This window comes from Aquarana catesbeiana, linkage group LG01, assembly GCF_042186555.1.
Source record: "Aquarana catesbeiana isolate 2022-GZ linkage group LG01, ASM4218655v1, whole genome shotgun sequence".
Taxonomy (NCBI): domain Eukaryota; kingdom Metazoa; phylum Chordata; class Amphibia; order Anura; family Ranidae; genus Aquarana; species Aquarana catesbeiana.
The window spans coordinates 170214701-170232979 of NC_133324.1; the positions used below are offsets into that span (position 1 = coordinate 170214701).

At 39.9% G+C, this 18279-nt stretch overlaps 1 protein-coding gene across 3 annotated transcripts in view; it reads left to right on the forward strand.

The window, feature by feature from the left end:
* Positions 1 to 18279, forward strand: part of LNPEP (leucyl and cystinyl aminopeptidase) — a 207777-nt gene that overhangs the window by 126791 nt on the left and 62707 nt on the right. For all 3 annotated transcript variants that reach the window (XM_073624540.1, XM_073624539.1, XM_073624538.1), the window contains 3 exons: positions 1965 to 2119; positions 5669 to 5782; positions 17434 to 17565. In XM_073624540.1, coding sequence (XP_073480641.1) covers positions 1965 to 2119; positions 5669 to 5782; positions 17434 to 17565 — 401 coding nt within the window. The remainder of the gene's footprint in view (positions 1 to 1964; positions 2120 to 5668; positions 5783 to 17433; positions 17566 to 18279) is intronic.

The following is an 18279-nucleotide window of genomic DNA, read 5'->3' on the forward strand; positions in this document are numbered from 1 at the left end:
TGCTATAGAACCTATGGCTTGCCTTCTATGGACTTCTTTGGATGTTACTAGGCTGGTGAGAGGTGCACTGAAAGAAAAGATAGCACTATATGCAGATGATGTGCTTTTATTTCCAACAAATATCCGTTCATCTCTGCCAGCAGCAATGAAATATGTTAATGAATTTGGCAAATTTTCAGGGCTTGGCATAAATTGGGAGAAATCTCTTGCTGCCTCTAGACCCTTTCCCTGACACTTTCCACCTACATTGTCTCATATTAAGGTAGTGTCTTCTATAAAGTACTTGGGTGTAACTATCTCAGCCTTTCCTCAGGCGTTCATCCCAGAAAACATGCTCCACTATTGTCGTCTGAATTTCAAATTCAAAGTAAAACTTGGAGTAAACTACCTCATATCTGTAGTAGGTCGTGTTTACCTACTTTAAGATGATATGGATGCCCCAGCTCCTGCACTATCTATATAACTCTCCCGTTTGGATACCCTTGCGTATTTTTATTAAAATTAATAGCATATTTAGGGATTTAATTTGGTGGAGGAAGGCCTCTCGTATAAAATTAGAGCTATTATTGTACCCTAGAGATGCTGGAGGATTAGCAGTACCCAACCCGAGGATATATTTTCTTGCTGCCCAACTACAGCACTTAGCAGGATGGGATACTGAACTATCATCAAGTGCCTCTTAGTGCTCATTTTTCTATGTGTTTGGAGTTCGGCCACCATTGTATATACTGGAGGGGGCAGTAGGGGGTGCTTTACTTGGTACTATGCCTACATTGGGCTTAATGTGCAGGGTATGGGATGCTGCTAAGAAAATGATAGGGAATTCCTACCCTACTAGATATACCCCAATCTGGGGAAATTATAGGCTCCTCAAGCTTTCTACTCTGCAGTGTTTTCAGAGATAGGAGAGAGCTGGGTAACTACCTTAACACAATATTTTATATGACTCTCTTTTATCCTATGAGCAGCTAAGGGTAGAGTTTTCTCTACATCCAAAGTGGTTTTATCAGTTTCAATAATTGCAGCATGCATTACGTGCCCGATTCTTCTCAGATGAAGTGGTCTTTTCTCCTATCCCTGGTCTGGATATAGTACAAGCGAAGCCAACCAAGGGACTAATTTCTGCTACATATACGGTATTACTAGATAGATTTTTACTGAACTTTCCTATTCATTCCAGGGATGGGTGGGAACGAGATATTGGCCCTATCTCTGAGGAAGTATGGAAGGATCCCTCTCTCCCTCCTTTCTATACAATTTAGGTCTGAGATCCGACCCAAATTGTACTAGGTGTGGTAATACAAGTACTCTTCGGTTCCCCAAACGCCAGAGATACTGGGCAGGGGTGGTTGGTACACTAAAATGGGCTTTTGGATGTAAATATTTCTGTTGAACCACTTACATGCCTATTGGGCTATCTCGATTCTTCTTTTTGTACACCCCCATGTTAAGTACTATTATGCAAGTTCTGTACGTGGCCCGCAAACAAATTGCTCTTAAGTGGACCTCTCCACACCCCTCCTCCTACTTTTATCGGATTGGATTTTTGACCTCAATAGGCTTATCTTTTGAAAAACACACATACTCTCAGAGAAATTCAGTGAAGAAGTTTAATGCTATTTGGTTACAATGGCTTAAGTTTATGTCCCTCAGATCGGAATTGGCCAGCTTGTACCTTAGCGATTGTCGTTTATATGTATATTTTATTTTCTTAAGGGTTTAAGAGAAAATGTAATTGTTGTGGGGGTTTATTTTGTTTTTTTTTCTTCTCCTATTCTTCTTTCTTTGTTTAGGTGTTGTATTTGTAACATCTTGTGCAATCTGTTTTGTATGCTCTTTTTGTATTTTTCATAATTTAATTAAATAAAATCTGAATTAAAAAAATAAAGAATATGCCTTAATTGTCCACTTTCACATACACTGATATTTATGACATAATATTTGTAATGATTCTTTCTTTGTAGATCTTATAGCTATCCCTGACATCCAGGCGGGAGCAATGGAAAACTGGGGTCTCATCACCTTCCGGGAAACCACCCTGCTTTACAACGAGAACTCCTCTTCACTGATGGATAAACAGTTCATCACCACTGTCATTGCTCATGAGTTGGCACATCAGGTAATTGTATATTTTTGTAATCTTGCTACATTTATAGTACTCTTTGTGCCAAATTGCAGTCAATTATTAACATTCATATAATAAGGGTAAATGTAAATGGCCCAGTATTCCCAATTCAAACATCTACTCCATAGACATGCTGGTAGCTTAATTGGCTTCTGTCCGAAGTTGGCCTTGGTATACGGGTGTGAGTTGAGGACCTTGGATTGTGGGCTCCTTGAGGGTAGGGACTGATGTGAGTGTGTGATGTATGTGTGGAGCGCTGTGTAAATTGACGGCGCTATATGGGTACCTTAAATAAAAATAATAGATGAGCATCTTAATGAGACACAATGTACAGGGATAGGGACAATTGTAGACACGCACCCACACTCACTCAGGTTGAACTGGATGGACTGGTGTCTTTATTCAACCTTACCAACCATGTAACTATGTAACCATCTTGTTGACTAGGCAGTTTCAGACCCATGCAGTGTTCAATACTACTACACTGCTCTTGTGTCCCAATGATTATTCATGTAATCCTGCAATTTCCTGCAGTATGAAGAGTTATTGTAGCCATAAATGATCCAGTATTCATAATCAGGTTTCACAGTTTAAGCATCCCCCTGATAACTGGGCTGTTACAGACCTATATAGGAATGCGCTGTGCAAGTATTGCTGTCCTTGCTGGGTTATGCAGCAGTTTACTGCATTCCAGTTTCATCATGTTTTTTTTGGGTTGTATTCGACATGTGGAAAGAGATCACACAAATACTTATAGGTATAATAGAAAAAAAGGTGCAGCACTTAAAGTATAGTCGACAGGACAATGCACTCAACATGTATCGAATATCTCGGTGAAAAAACACTTGATCAGGGAAGAGGAAGAGCCACCACCATCACCCGAACACACTGCCTCTTACCCTTCTCTGTGGACCCTTATTATTGGGGTCAGATCAGCCAGAGATATATGCGGTATCCTTGATAACAGCACACCAGGTAACATCAAGCCAGGTATAACAGATGCAGGTAACCAGATCTCCATTGGTCGCTCACAACAGCGTTACAACACCAGTGTACATCCCAAGGTAACATAAAATAGGCCTCATGGTGCAGTAATCTTTAACATCATTTTATTGTGAATAAAAAACAAGATTGCACTAACATGATAGCAGGTTAAAAATCGCTTGTATTGTGGTCTCAATACTTAAGAACCTCCAACAAGATGGCCGCCACGTCCCGGCCTACACCGCATATATCTGGCTGATCTGACTCCTATAAGGGTCCACAGAGGAGGGTAAGAGGCAGTGTGTTCGGGTGATGGTGGTGGCTCTTCCACTTCCCTGATCAAGTGTTTTCACCAAGATATTTGCTACATCTTGAGTGCATCGTCCTGTGGACTATACCTTTTTAAGCGCTGCACCTTTTTTTTCTATTTTCTTTATGTTGGTGTTCATCCATTTTTGTGCTGGCTGCTTGAAGAACTTTTTCTTTGGTTATGTTATAACTGTTTATTTAGTTATGTTGTTTAGTAGCGCAGCAGAATTTTATAATACTTATAGGTATAACCTTTATTAAAAGTAATGACACATGCAGATAATATTAGAAAATATAGCAATAATACTTAACTGAAGATGCTGTTTTGCCACGGAGTCCCCCCATTAAGGCGTGGCTAGGTAATCAGACCAGACGCATGCATGATGTAGCTTTGGAGACTAAACCAAAGATCTTACCAGTTTTGACTGTGGTAATCTAGAACTTACATGTGCAGGAGGTCCCCGAGTTGCGAACGAATCCTCCTTACGACCGGGAGGCATCGGTGGGCACATTGGAAAACAGCGGAAAACGACATTGGAAAAAAACGACGTCTCTGTCTTTCTGCACATGCGCTTCCGACTTTACGAACAAATCCAACTTAAGAACAAACAGGCAGTCCCTAACCCGTTCGTAACTCGGGGACTGCCTGTAAATGGCCAATCGTAGAGAAGAAAGTGGGCTTGGCCACGTCCTGGTCAGTTAACAATAACATTCTTTTGGTGTGAGTCAACTAAAACCATACTATATGGCTTGTATGGCCCCTTAACCAGGGCTTAGAATTCATTATTAAGATATTTGTGAGACCACTAGACAACTTCAACAAAAGGAAATCTGTAATATGCAATTTCCTGATCAACTCCAACAACCCTGTTGGAGGGTTTTTCTTTTTTTTTTTTTTTGGCAGATAGCTGTTGATCTGAGAACAGCCTAAGATGGTGTTACCAGTTAAAAAAAAAAAAAGTTTTATCCGACAAAACCAGTGGTTTCCAACTTCCATTCTCAAGTACCCCCCCCAACAGGTCATATTTAGAAAATTTCCCTTCGAAAAGTAACTGTACCAAGCCATTGGCCTTGATTTTAGGCCTTTGATTTTTTTTTTTTTTTTCCTTCAAGGTGAAGGAAATCCTGAAAACATGACCTGTTGGATGTACTTGAGAACTAAGTACAGAAATAAAAACTTATCACGGATATTTTTTTTTTTTTTTTTTTTTATGGTAAAACGCAACAAGTGTTCTGATTAATTGATATTGTTTTCTTCAGTTTTTAAAGTGTGGACTCATTAGTAGACGTGACTAACATTTAAAGTGATTGTAAAGTCTCATTTAAAAAAAATAAAAATAAATAAATAACAAACATGTTATACTTGCCTCCTCTGTGCAGTTGGTTTTGCACAGGGCAGCCTGGATCCTCCTTTTCTCGGGTCCCTCTTCGCTGCTCCTGGCCCCTCCCTCCTGTTGAGTGCCCCCACAACAAGCAGCTTGCTATGGGGGCACTCGAGCTGCAGCTCTTTGTGTCCATTCAGACACGGAGCTGACGTTCGGCCCTGCCCCCTCTCTGCCCTGATTTGGCTAACTGACTTTGATTGACAACCGCAGGAGCCAATGGCTCAGCCAATCGGGAACGAGTCCCGGACGGGCAAGGGACTCGTGGACAGAGATGGGACTCGGCTAAGTATTAGGGGGTGCTAGGGGGGTTACTGCACACAGAAGGCTTTTTTACATAGAATGCATTAAGATAAAAAAAACCTTCTGCCTTTTCAACTCCTTTAAAGCCCAGTTTGGATCACAGAAATGGATATTTAGTTATTATAATTATGGTGCTAACGGCTTCTATTTTTGGAATAATATCTCTTTTTACTGTTCTGACAATTGTGTATGGGGTCTAAATATTGCTGTGCATTCCAATATGCAGCAGAGTTGGACCCAGTGCACTCCATAACAGAACTGGCTTGACATGTCCCATTTCTTTCTGAAAATTCAAGGAGAACTTGCATACATTTTGTCACATGATGATATGTAGAGCTGTGCAGATTACCCTTTAAAGATGATCTCTCTTTATGCTTGTTAAGATAATAGACTTGCATAGGGAGAAGGCGTGGTAAAGGTAAACCATTGGCAGGTACCAGCTAAGCATAGGAACAAGTGTGTTTTTTTTGGTTTGTTTTTTTTTTTTTTTTTTACTATGAACACATATTGCTTATGCTGATTTCTATTCTAGATGTTCTGTTATATATCTCTTGTCTTATTACAGTGGTTTGGGAATCTGGTCACCATGGAGTGGTGGAATGATCTGTGGCTTAATGAAGGATTTGCAACTTTCATGGAGTACTTTGCTCTGCAGTCAAATTTCCCAGAGTTGAATGCTGTAAGTAAAGTTAATGTAAATTACTGACTGGCTGAATCTGTTCACTGCATAAATATTCTGTTTAGAGGTACAGGTTTATTACTGTGTTCTGATCCATTTCAAATATTCTGTTTACCTAAAATATAACTAGAGACAGAAATATCTTATATCTAGGGGATGTATATTATATATTTTTTTCGACTTCTGGTGCAACTTCTATTCAAATCAATGGGCTCTCATGGGGAACCATTGATATTGCCATGTCAAAAAAAAAAAAAAAAAAAAAAAAGCTTGCAGCTTGAAAACGCCTATGCCACTTACAGCTCCTAAAAGCCTGTGTGTGCATGGCTATAGAATAACATGGAGAGGCATTTTTAGGCTGCAAACAAAAAAAAAACGTCTGACGCTGCTAAAAGCAGCTGTAAAAACGCCCTATGTGCATGAGGCCTAAAAAATACTTTTTTCATCAGTATAAATAAAATTGCGTTCTGTGCCCCCCTTAGGGAAATTCACCTTCTCTATTTGTCCTATTTATCTTTTATCACCGAAAGTAAAAAAATCCCAAATTTTGGGCTGACACCGAAACAGAAATAGAGAGGAAATCTTCTAATGGGAACCAATAGAATTTGGAGGGGTCTCCTCTCAGTTCCTGTTTTGGCTATAGGACAGAAAGTGAAATAAAAACTCCCCTATGGGATGCAAATAGGGTGGGGGTGGGCAGATTATTACCCTCCCTTACTCTATCCATAATGAGAAAAAAAATTGCCTTTAGTTACACAGTTACATGTTTAAGTTAAAAAAAAAAACAGAGGGTTTAATACTACTTTAACTGTTCCGAGTGTTTGGCCTTTATGCAATTTGCTAAGTTTTAACTTGGATTTCAGTGCTGGAAATCATTTTGTGACTTCATCAGTTGCAGAATTATGTACATATGTGTTTCTTATAATAAGATATAGAACATATGGCCATATATTCGAGTCTGCCCATTTTATTTATTTATTTCTCATTAACCTTGTTGTCTGACTATAGATGTTGTTATGTTTATCCCAAGCATGTTTGAAGCCATTTACAGTTGACTGTCTCACTACCTCTGCTGGAAGTTTATTCCAATCATCAAACACCCTTTCAGTAAAATAATACTTTCTAAGATTAGTTTTGAACTTTCCTCCAGTTAGTTGGAGGTCATATCCCCATGTTCTTGATTTGGGTTTTATTTTGAAATGACTGCCTTCCTGAACCTTCTTCACCCCACCGATATACTGTATTTATCGGCGTATAACACACACTTTTTTCCCCTGAAAACAGGGGGTAAGCTGTGCCTGCGTGTTATAAACCGATTTTATTATTATTATTTTTTTTTTTTCAATAGGGGGCGGGGAAAGGGCGGTCTGCCCCAGGTGCCACCCATTGTGGGTGGGTGTCGGGCCGCCTGCCCCGCCTCTCCTGGACCGGGGACAGCGCTGCCATACATTAAAAAGTTAAGAAAATATTACTGACAGCCCTTTTCTCATATACTGCTCCTCCTGTGTCACCCTGTATAAATGGGAGCCTGTAATACCTCAAGTAACGCCGTTCATTCTGGCCACTCTCCGCCTCCTACTCGAGTGTAGCTTTTGATTGGAGGAGAGCGGTCATGTGACCATGAATGAAACCGCAGGGGAGAGTCACATGACCGGGTCCATGAGAGAGCGGTGTTAATTGAGGTATATAGAAGCTTTTATTTACAATGAGAGTGACTCAGGAGGAGCGGTATATGAGAAAGTGCTGTCAGTAATATTTTCTTAACTCTTTAAAGTATGCTGGCAGCGTTGTCCCAGGTGACTGGGCATGCAGGGGGCTGTGTAATGTTGTGGAAAGTTTTTTCCTGAAACCTCCCCCTTAAAATTAGGGTGCGTGTTATACGCCGATAAATATGCTATTTAAAGGTTTCAATCATGTCTCTAGCTGCCATAACCCCGGTATCTTCTTCTTCGGCCGGCGGTCCGGTTTCCAATAATAGTGGTCCCTGGGGCAGATTCGCCGCAAGATCACTTTTATTGGCAGCGGGAGAGGGCCCCCCTCCTGCCGCGCTCCGGTGCCCTCTGCCGCTTACCGCACTCGCCGGCTACGGCGGAGGCGATTGGATCCTTCTCCCTGTGTGGTATGGAGCTGAGTGAGGGGAAGATGGCCCCCACCCGTCTCCATACCTTTGCAGGGTATAAGCGACGTCAAAATGTCACTTCCGCCCATAGCTCTTAAAGGGCCTTTTTTTTTTTTTTTTTTTTAAATGACAAATTTTTTTTTTCTTTTTTTTTTTTTTCTTATTGCATTTTAGTGTAAATATTAGATCTGGAGTCTTTTTGACCCCAGATCTCATATTTAAGAAGTCCTGTCATGCTTTGTTTACATTCCTTGTAATTGGAATAAAAGTGACACCATTTTTTTTTTTTTTTTTTTTAAAGAACAGTGTAAAACTAAAAGGTAAAATAAGAAAAAAAAATTTTTAAACGCGCCCCGTCCCGCTGAGCTTGCATGGAGAAGCGAATGCATACATGAGTAGCGCCCACATATGAAAACGGTTTTCAAACCACACATGTCATGTATCGCTGCGATCGGTAGAGCGAGAGCAATAATTCTAGCCCTAGACCTCCTCTATAACTCAAAACAATTGGGCTAACTCTACTATTGTCTTATTTTTTTAATTAAAAAAAAATGTATTTTTTCTAAAAAAAATTGCGCTTGTAAGACCACTGCGCAAATACGGTGTGACAAAGTATTACAACAACCGCCATTTTATTCTCTAGGGTGTTAGAAAAAAATGTATAATGTTTGGGGGTTCTAAGTAATTTTCTAGCAAAAAAAAAAAGAGGCTCTGTCCTTAAGTGGTTAAGCTGGCAGTACACTAATAGATTTTTGTAGGATCATCCGTATGAAAATTCTTTCTATATTTGACGGCTAGACAAATGTTATTCGAAAGTAATTAAAAATGTTTACTTTTAACAGTCGATTTTTGAATGAATGTAGTTTCCCGAATGAAAAACATGCACTCCAAAATTTTCCATCGTGCTCCTTTGAAATTTCTTGTCCCTGTAGTCGAAAATGACCATGGTGTTGACCCCACTAACGATAAAAAAACGAACAAATGTTAAAACAAAATTCTACTGGTGGTGGCCAGTAAGAAATTGCTCTACCCTGTCCCCTTTTACCTTTCCAATGGCTTCTAAATGTGATGGGTGGCCTAAATTATCAATAGCGTGTCGCGAGGGGGAGAACTGAAGAGCCTCGGGATGACAACATTGTTGACGTGATTGTGAAACATGAAAATACTAGAAAGCCCAGGCAGTTCTTTATTAATACTCATTCCTTTGCTTTAAATATGTAATTGTCCAAACCTCTTTCTTGTATACTATATAAGTAAACAAAGTTATAATGCTACTGCATTGATCTTTAAATGTCACAAGATGGTGCTGTTGTTAACAGTATGAAATGTACTGCTGAAAATGCTGTTTTTATATGAATTTATGTAGTCCTGCTGCTTTAACATTTAGATGACAGTGCTTCCAGTTATTATATACAGTTTTTAAATAGTATGGTAAAAGAAATTTGATATAATGGCCTAAATATATATATATATATATATATATATATATATATATATATATATATATATATATATATATATATATATATATATATTTATATTATATTATATTATATTAAATTATTTATTTATATATTATATATTATATATAATTAAATTTTTTTTTATATATCTTCCCCACACATTTTTGGGGGTTTTTTTGTGGTTTTTTTTTCCCCCTTTTTTGTAAGCTGCTTTAGGAACTGTTTTGTAGAAAGCTGTTTTGTGTGCTTTGGTTCTATTGTCCTGAGCACAGAATAAATGCACTCTGTGTCACATTTTTATAAGTGCCCCAACCTCCTCATATAGGTGTTTTTTGTTGGGCAATTTCAGGGGTATTGGTTAAAGAAAAACAAAAGGCAAAGCGCAAGGGAGGGTTATATCTCTTTTTCAAGTTTTTTCTTTGTGTTTTTTTTTTTATTTGTTTTGTTTTTTCTGTCCCATTGCATAAAGTGAAAGCAAACCCCTCCAAAGTAAGGGAATCACTGGTTGTCACCAGGATCACCAGAACTAGTGTCCCCATTGGAAGATTTCCCCTCTATTACTGTTCTGATGTCAATCCAAAATTCTGTATTTTCTTATACTTTCGATGATTATGGTAAACAGGACAAACAGAGAGGGAATGGGGGCACAGGCAGCACTAAAAAAGGACAAGTGTTCTAATCCCTCTGCACTCTGTTCAAAACTAAAAAAAAGTTTTATAAACAAAAAAATATATTTGTGTGCTTGCTAAAAAAACATAAGTTGTGATGCAAATCAATCCCTTCAGACACACAGTGGATATTACTAATAACTAAGTGACAAGAAAAATTCTAATAAGATGCAATGCAAATATAAATAAAGGCCTGCTGTTATAAGAACATCTATCAGAGTAGAATGTGTAACCAACTATACAAATATTCATAAGTGTGCTGTCCTCAACAATTGATGCACTGTGAACTAATGCCTTACTTAACACACAAAATGAAGTGCACTAAAACATTTAATCCATTGTTACCATTTGAAAAACATTTTTTAACAAATAAAATAGAAAGTCCATAAGTGCAAAAAATTCTGTGCAAAAATAGTGCTCAGTTCATAGTCATTGCATTAATTGATGAGCACAATGCACTTGTGAATATTTATTTGTCTAGTACAAAAAAGTTTTGCCTTTAGATATACTTTTAGGCCAGGCAAAATATAGTAACCCATGTCAACCAATGAGATTTCATTTATAATGCAGTTAATACAGGTTTACAACAATATACCCATTCCAGTTAACAGATGTATAAAATTTTATAGGTCGTTGCATACAAGTCACTGTCCCTTTACCACTACATTGATGCAACCAAGTACTGCTGTAGTGGCGTTGCCGATCTCGCAACCTTTGTTACCTTCATAAATGTACCAAAACTGCAGTGCTGCAAATCCCAGTACCATTCCCATATGCGCCTGTTTTCTTACCACAGGGAACAGTATGTGCAAAATGCTGCTGCCCTTTCTGAACTCTTCTTTTGAAAATGGTAGTTGCCTGGCTGTAAACAGGAACAAATAGCTTCAGCCCTTTTTATTGGGGTTTATTTACTAAAGCCGGTGAGTGCAAAATCTGGTGCAGCTCTGCATAAAAACTGATTTTGGCTTCCAGCTTTTTTTTTTTGTCAAAGCTTAATTGAACAAGCTGAAGTTAGAAGCTGATTGGCTACCATGCACAGTTTCACCAGATTTTGCACTCTTCAGTTGTAATAAATCATCTGGTCCGTTTCCCCATCTTGAACCTGCAAATGGGCTGGAAAGAGGACATTGTAGCGAATTCCATGGGTACGCAGGGCACCTTTAACTTGATCAAAAGATCTCCAAAGCTTCTGGGTCTCCACAGAAGAGTCGGGGAAGATAAGCAGCGTGGTATTCTGGTATGTACGTTCTTCCTGCACCCTGACCGCCCGGAGAACCTCATCTCTGTACCTAAAAGTTAAGAACTTCAGGATGAAAGTGCGGGGTGGTGTTCCAGGTGGTCCAGGCTTGGGCTGTATATTATGGGCCCTCTCCACCATGTAGAAGGGAGAGAACTGGGCTTCGGGTAGAAGAGTGCTTAGCAGATTCTCCTCAAGCCCCGTCGGATTAGAACCCTCCTCATCCTCAGCCAGGCCCACAATGTGGAGGTTGTTCTTCCGGTTGAGGTTCTACACATCTTTAGCCTTATTTTCTAGCAACCGGATCTTAGTTTGTAAGGAGCGGAGAGCAGTAGTGTCCTTAAACACCAAGTCTTCAGCTTGGCCCAGGCGCTGGGTCCTCACCTTGTCCATATCCTGGCGGAGCAGTCTCACATTCAACTGCACTGGTTCTATCTTGGATGTTAAGTCAGACAAGAAGCGATGGCCACCATAACATCAGCAGTGCCCAACTGAGTGGAGGGAGCCAGCCCTTCCAGCTCCATCTGAGACACCATGTTGGAGAAGGAACATGCTCGAGTCTCTACTTGGGCGCCAGCGACCGGGAGAGTCTCTTCTGCCAGCGGCGGGAAATGAAGCTTCTGACTTACCCCGTCCGGATGAAGGACCTGATGATCGGCAGCGCATTAGGGTGTCAGCAGCTGCTGTATAGAGAGGAGAGAGTGGGTACACAGGAGAGGGGATGGGATAACTCCAGCAGAACTCCAGCACAAGCTTCCTCTCAGGTTGCCATCTTGGTCACCCCCCCCCCCCCCCCCTCTAACTTTGTTAGTTACGGGCTGTGTCTTGGTTAGTGACCCAGAAGACAGCCAAGCACCTATCATTTACAGACCAAGGTAAGCAATAAGAGCCTTCTGTGTTTCTGTCAGTTCAGGTGTATGTTATAATGATTTATATCACAGGAGCTTGTATTATTCAGGTATTGCCTCCATTACATACTATCTAATGTATGTATAACCAAAATGTTTTAAGTTTTGAGATGCGTAGAAGGATGCAGACCCTGTCAGGTTTTTATTTCTGTCTTGTTCCCAGTTGGATCGATTCATCCTCTCTAGTCATACTGGTGACCATTTTCACGAAGACCAAAAGTAATGAGAGAGTCAACATTTTTAACATGGTCACCAGACCTTCCACTGGTCCTATTTTAACATGCATTCCCCAACTATACACAGACATCAAAAAATAAACTGACAGAGGTTTTATTTTTTTTTCTACATCAAAACTAAAGAAACAAAAATGTTTTGGCTCTACATATTTTTATACAGGATTTATGTAGCCCCAACAGTTTGAGCAGCGCTAAAAAAAAAATTAAAGGGAGACCGTTTAGTTACAATACAATTTAGTACAAGATGGTTAAGGGGGATCTAAAATACTGGACAATAACAGAGTCTCCTGGAGACAGGAGAATGACAGTCCAACCAGCCAATATAACTACATATAGAGTACATCTCTCCTGTACCATCATCACTCTATGTTCAGAGCTAATGTGACGTTTTACAGACTAGTAGTATTATTATATAGTGCCAACAGTTTACAAAATAAAGGGAGACAGTACAGGTATTCTACAACTTAGGACTAGAGTTAGCAGGGCCCTAATCTTGAGAGCCTTTAATCTAGGGCAGCCTTTCTCAATCTTTTCAACACACAGGAACCCATGGAATAACTTTCCAGTCTCAGGGAACCCCTGCTAAAAGTTTCTATATCTACAACTCATACATTAGTGTGATGGTCAGTGGGAAGAATGCTTTTAGGCATGCCATACACGGAGAAAAATTCTTCCTTGCAACCACGGGTTGCAGGAAAAAAATTTGCTTGCTTTTTTCCCCCATGAAAACCGACAGTGTTGATGCTGGAATCCGTCTTGCCGGCCACTGTCTTCTCTCTAGTGATAATCACAAGAGAATCCGGCAGGCTGGTTGTACCCTAGTTGATTGATCGATCAACTTGGTACATTCAGCCTGCCCATTAACAGTTCGAATGTCAGCCGGTTCCTGCTGAACCGGCCGAGATTCGACCCTTGTATGACCGGCCTTACACTTGTGTGCATAAAATACACCCAAAAAGATTAATGTGTCAATGGAAACTTATCTGAAATGCAGAAATTGCTCATTGCTCAAGGACCCCTTAGCAACCTCCTGGAAGAAACACACAGTTTCCATGGAACCCTGGTTGAGGAACCCTGTTCTAGTGGGAAGAGCAAGGGATACAGAAGTTATTAACTGTGAGGGGATAGGTTGATAAAAAAATATATATATTTGTTAGGTAAAGATGGGATAGTCGTCCCTGAAGAGGTGAGTTTTCAGAGATTGCCAGTGGACAGAGTAGAAGATAAGTGGGCAGATTGAGGTAGGGAGTTTCAGAGAATGGGAGAGGCTCTAGGCTTACCTGGAGGTGAGCATGGGAGGTGGGGACAAGGGACCTGGAGAACAGGAGATCTTGGGGGGAGCGAAGAAAATGGTTTGGGTGATATTCTGAGGTGAGGTTGCTGATGTAGCTTGGAGCAGAGTTTTAAATGGCTTTGCATGATGTTAGTATTTTGAATTGTATACATTGTGTGTTTGGAAGCCAGTAGGGGGATTGGCAAAGAGGAGTGGCAGACACTCAGGGATTGGTAAGGTGGATGAGTCTGGCAGCAGTATTTGTGATAGACTAAGGGGAAATAGCTTGTGTAGAGGTAGGTCAATGAACTATATAATGAACCTCTTTGATTAACTGTCATGCCACACAGTGCTCATCCGTTAATGTGAAAGCCTGGCTCCCATACTTTAATGGCCAATCTGGCAAAGGGTCGTTATACATCTCTCAATGCAAGCCCCTTTCAACAAACAGCATGTCGGTCTTCTGTAATTCAAGTCATAAGTATTAATGATGCTACTAATGAAGCAAACACATACAAACACAGGTGCAAATTATATCTCACAGCAGCAAGTAATTACACTAATGTGATCGCACAAACAAAAAACGATTCTCCGTTGCAGCGCGCCTCCCAGAGGATGTGTCACATTTCAGAAGGCTTTGACTATTGAGAGGCACATGCACATCTAAGATGCGCTTTCAGTTAATTGGTATGAAAAATAACCGTACACCACAGTTTTCACCACTTCAAAAGCCTTCTGTGTTATTAATAATTCATTCTCATGGTATACGATTAATTTGTAGTCTTTGATACGCCACTCATATTTATTTCAGACTCAGTGTCTTTGCAGAGAGAGAGGAGGGGATGAAAGCTCTTCACTGCCATCAAAGAGACACTTTTAAACAGTCAGCAAGATGTGAAAGTATTGCAGCCATTTCTGATGGGACTTGTTATTGCAGCTTACTTGGGCTTCCTGGGTTTCTAATGTTTTAATCCCTGTGCAGCATTATAATATAGTGAATTATGCTTCATTTTGCTGCATAGTGCCAAACGCATATGTGATTTGTTGCCGCATTTATGCACTTCTGGTTTCATGTCTTTATTAAAGTGAAAAGTGTGATGTTAGTACATCGATCTCCCTGCTGAGCTATTGTGTTCTGCCCCCCTACCCGACAGCAACCTGTAGTAATATAGTTCTTCTATATTAAAGTGACATTTAACTCTGGTTTAAAAAAATAAAATAAAAATCTTAATTGAGTATGTATTCTTAATTCCAAAAGGTATTTCCATTGCATTAAGCATCCTCCAGAATTCTTCTTTTTTTTATTTTTTTGTTTGCTACTGTAATGCGACTTCCTGTTAGAGGGTGGCTATGTTCATATTTGGGGTCCCATTGTATGTAGGAACATAGCCATCCTTTCTTGCTCGCTCCAGAGGTGGACTATGGGATTTGTAGTGTGTATGGAGCAGGGCACATGACCGCAACTAACATACACTGCTCATTCAAACAAACTGAAGCCAGCGGGAAAAAGAGACGTTTGGGAGCTCATGGAGGACATTACAAAATAGTTTAAAGGGTCTTGAAGTAGTGAATGGGTATGGATTATTCTTGGAGAATCAAATTATCATTTATGTTGACTTTAAAGGGAAACGATATTGGTTTTGGGTCAGTTTAATAAATGTTGCACCAAACTCCTAAACCGTGTTGTCAGCCCTGTCCAGTCATGGTCTTCTGATCTACAGAAAACCTCCCTACTTCAACATTGAAAGAGGCTTCTGTAGTCCAGCAGGGGAGAAATGCTCAAGGCTGACAACACTGCTTATAATTTCAGTGTTGCAGACAAAACATGGGGGAATATGTATTTATGGCAAAGATGTACTGAATGATTTTTATTTTTTACCCCCAGGCATACAGTGCACTTAGGGGGAGATTTACTAAAACACACAGAATCTGGTGCAGCTGTGCATAGTACCACTCAGCTTCTAACCTAAGCTTGTTCAATTAGGCTTTATCAATAAAACCTGGAAGCTGATTGGTTATCATGCAGAGCTGCACCAGATTCTGTATGCGCCCATTTTAGTAAATCTTCCCTTATTGTCTTCGTAAAAATTAATATTTAAATTAAATGTTTAAAGTACAGCCAAAGGCAAAAATGTTCTTTAGTTTTGGACAGAGTGGAGATGGATTAAAACATCTGTAAGATTTCATTGCTGTCTGTGCCCCCGTTAGGGAGATTCACAATATCTTTTTGTCCTGTTTACCATTATCATTGAAAGTAAAAGAAAATGTATTAGGTTGTCCCCAGAAAAGTAATAGAGGGGAAATATTCCAATGAGGGCACTAGTTCTGATGGCTGGGGGGGGGGGGGGGGTTCCCTTCACCACTTGCTGACCTGCTATAGTTGAATGACAGCTACAGTGCGGACGGCCAGTTCTGGGAAGGCGTCATATAACGTCCTCTTGTGATGGCGGGCAGTGCGCTCTGTAATCACTGTCCTCCAGACACAGCTGGCTCTTTACCAAGTGATCAGATGTGTCCAATGACTGCTGACCATGATGTAGACACAAGCTGGTTATCAACATCCCTTCCCTCACTCTAATGCCCCGTACACACGGTCGGACATTGATCGGACATTCCGACAACAAAATCCTAGGATTTTTTCCGACGGATGTTGGCTCAAACTTGTCTTGCATACACACGGTCACACAAAGTTGTAGTAAAATCCGATCGTTCTAAACGCGGTGACGTAAAACACGTACGTCGGGACTCTAAACGGGGCAGTAGCCAATAGCTTTCATCTCTTAATTTATTCTGAGCATGTGTGGCACTTTGTGCGTCCGATTTGTGTACACACGATCGGAAATTCCGACAACGGATTTTGTTGTCGGAAAATTTTATAGCCTGCTCTCAAACTTTGTGTGTCGGAAAATCCGATGGAAAATGTGTGATGGAGCCTACACACGGTCGGAATTTCCGACAACAAGGTCCTATCACACATTTTCCGTCGGAAAATCCGACTGTGTGTGCGGGGCATTACAGTGTGAGGAGAGCCGACAAGCGACTTGTGTGAAAGGAACTGTGCTCACCAGTGCTGCTAGTCAGTGCCTTATCAGTGAAGGAGAAACATTACCTGTTTACAACATAATATAACAAACTATGGAAAACTTTTTTTTTCTTCAAGTATTTTGGTCTTTTTTTCATTTATTTAGCAATAAATAAAAAACCCAGTGGGTGATTAAATACCACCTAAAGAAAGCTCTATTTGTGTGAAGAAAAAAAAAGAAACATTTCATATAGGTACAGTGTTGCATGTAATTGCATTCAATTGTCATTCATAATGTGACAGCGCTGAAAGCTGAAAATTGGCCTGGGCAGAAAGGGGGTAAAAATGCCCAGTAGGCAAGTGGTAAATTTGTAGGGATTTCCTCTCACTTCCTGTTTTGACTATATAAGCCTCTCTTACCCTATCCAAAATGGGAAGAAAAGCCTTGCCTATAGTTCTACTTTAAATGTTTAAAATTAAAATCAAAACAATGAGTTATTACAAATACATAAGTTACATATAGAGTGAGGTCCCTTTAGCACCATGTGAACCCTGTGCAATGAGGAACCAAGTCATAAGAAGTAAAATTTTCATGCTTTGTATGGCAAAGTGTTTGTGACTATTGCACTTTATTTTTAATGGCCCATTTTGTTACTTCAGATCATGTTTGTTGTCTGTGTCTGTGGTTTTCTGTAAAATATGTGCTTTTTTTTCCCTGAAATTAGGACAATAACTTCTTAACAGCCCGTTGTGAAGCCATGGAAAAGGATTCTTTACAAACATCCCATCCCATATCTACCGATGTACAGTCTCCAGAGCAAATTGAGGAAATATTTGACGACCTTTCTTACATTAAGGTAATATTTTGTAATATATATATATATATATATATATATATATATATATATATATATATATATATATATATATATAGTGGAGACGGAAAGTATTCAGACCCCCTTAAATTTTTCACTCTTTATTATATTGTAGCCATTTGCTAAAATCTTTTAAGTTAATTTTTTTTCCCTCATTAATGTACACACAGCACCCCATATTGACAGAAAAACACAGAATTGTTGACATTTTTGCAGATTTATTTAAAAAGTAAAACTGAAATATCACATGGTCCTAAGTATTCAGACCCTTTGCTGTGACACTCATATATTTAACTCAGGTGCTGTCCATTTCTTCTGATCATCCCTGAGATGGTTCTACACCTTCATTTGAGTCCAGCTGTGTTTGATTATACTGATTGGACTTGATTAGGAAAGCCACACACCTGTCTATATAAGACCTTACAGCTCACAGTGCATGTCAGAGCAAATGAGAATCATGAGGTCAAAGGAACTGCCTGAAGAGCTCAGAGACAGAATTGTGGCAAGGCACAGATCTGGCCAAGGTTACAAAAAATTTCTGCTGCATTTAAGGTTCCTAAGAGCACAGTGGCCTCCATAATCCTTAAATGGAAGACGTTTGGGACGACCAGAACCCTTCCTAGAGCTGGCCGGCTGGCCAAACTGAGCTATCGGGGGGAGAAGAGCCTTGGTGAGAGAGGTAAAGAACCCAAAGAT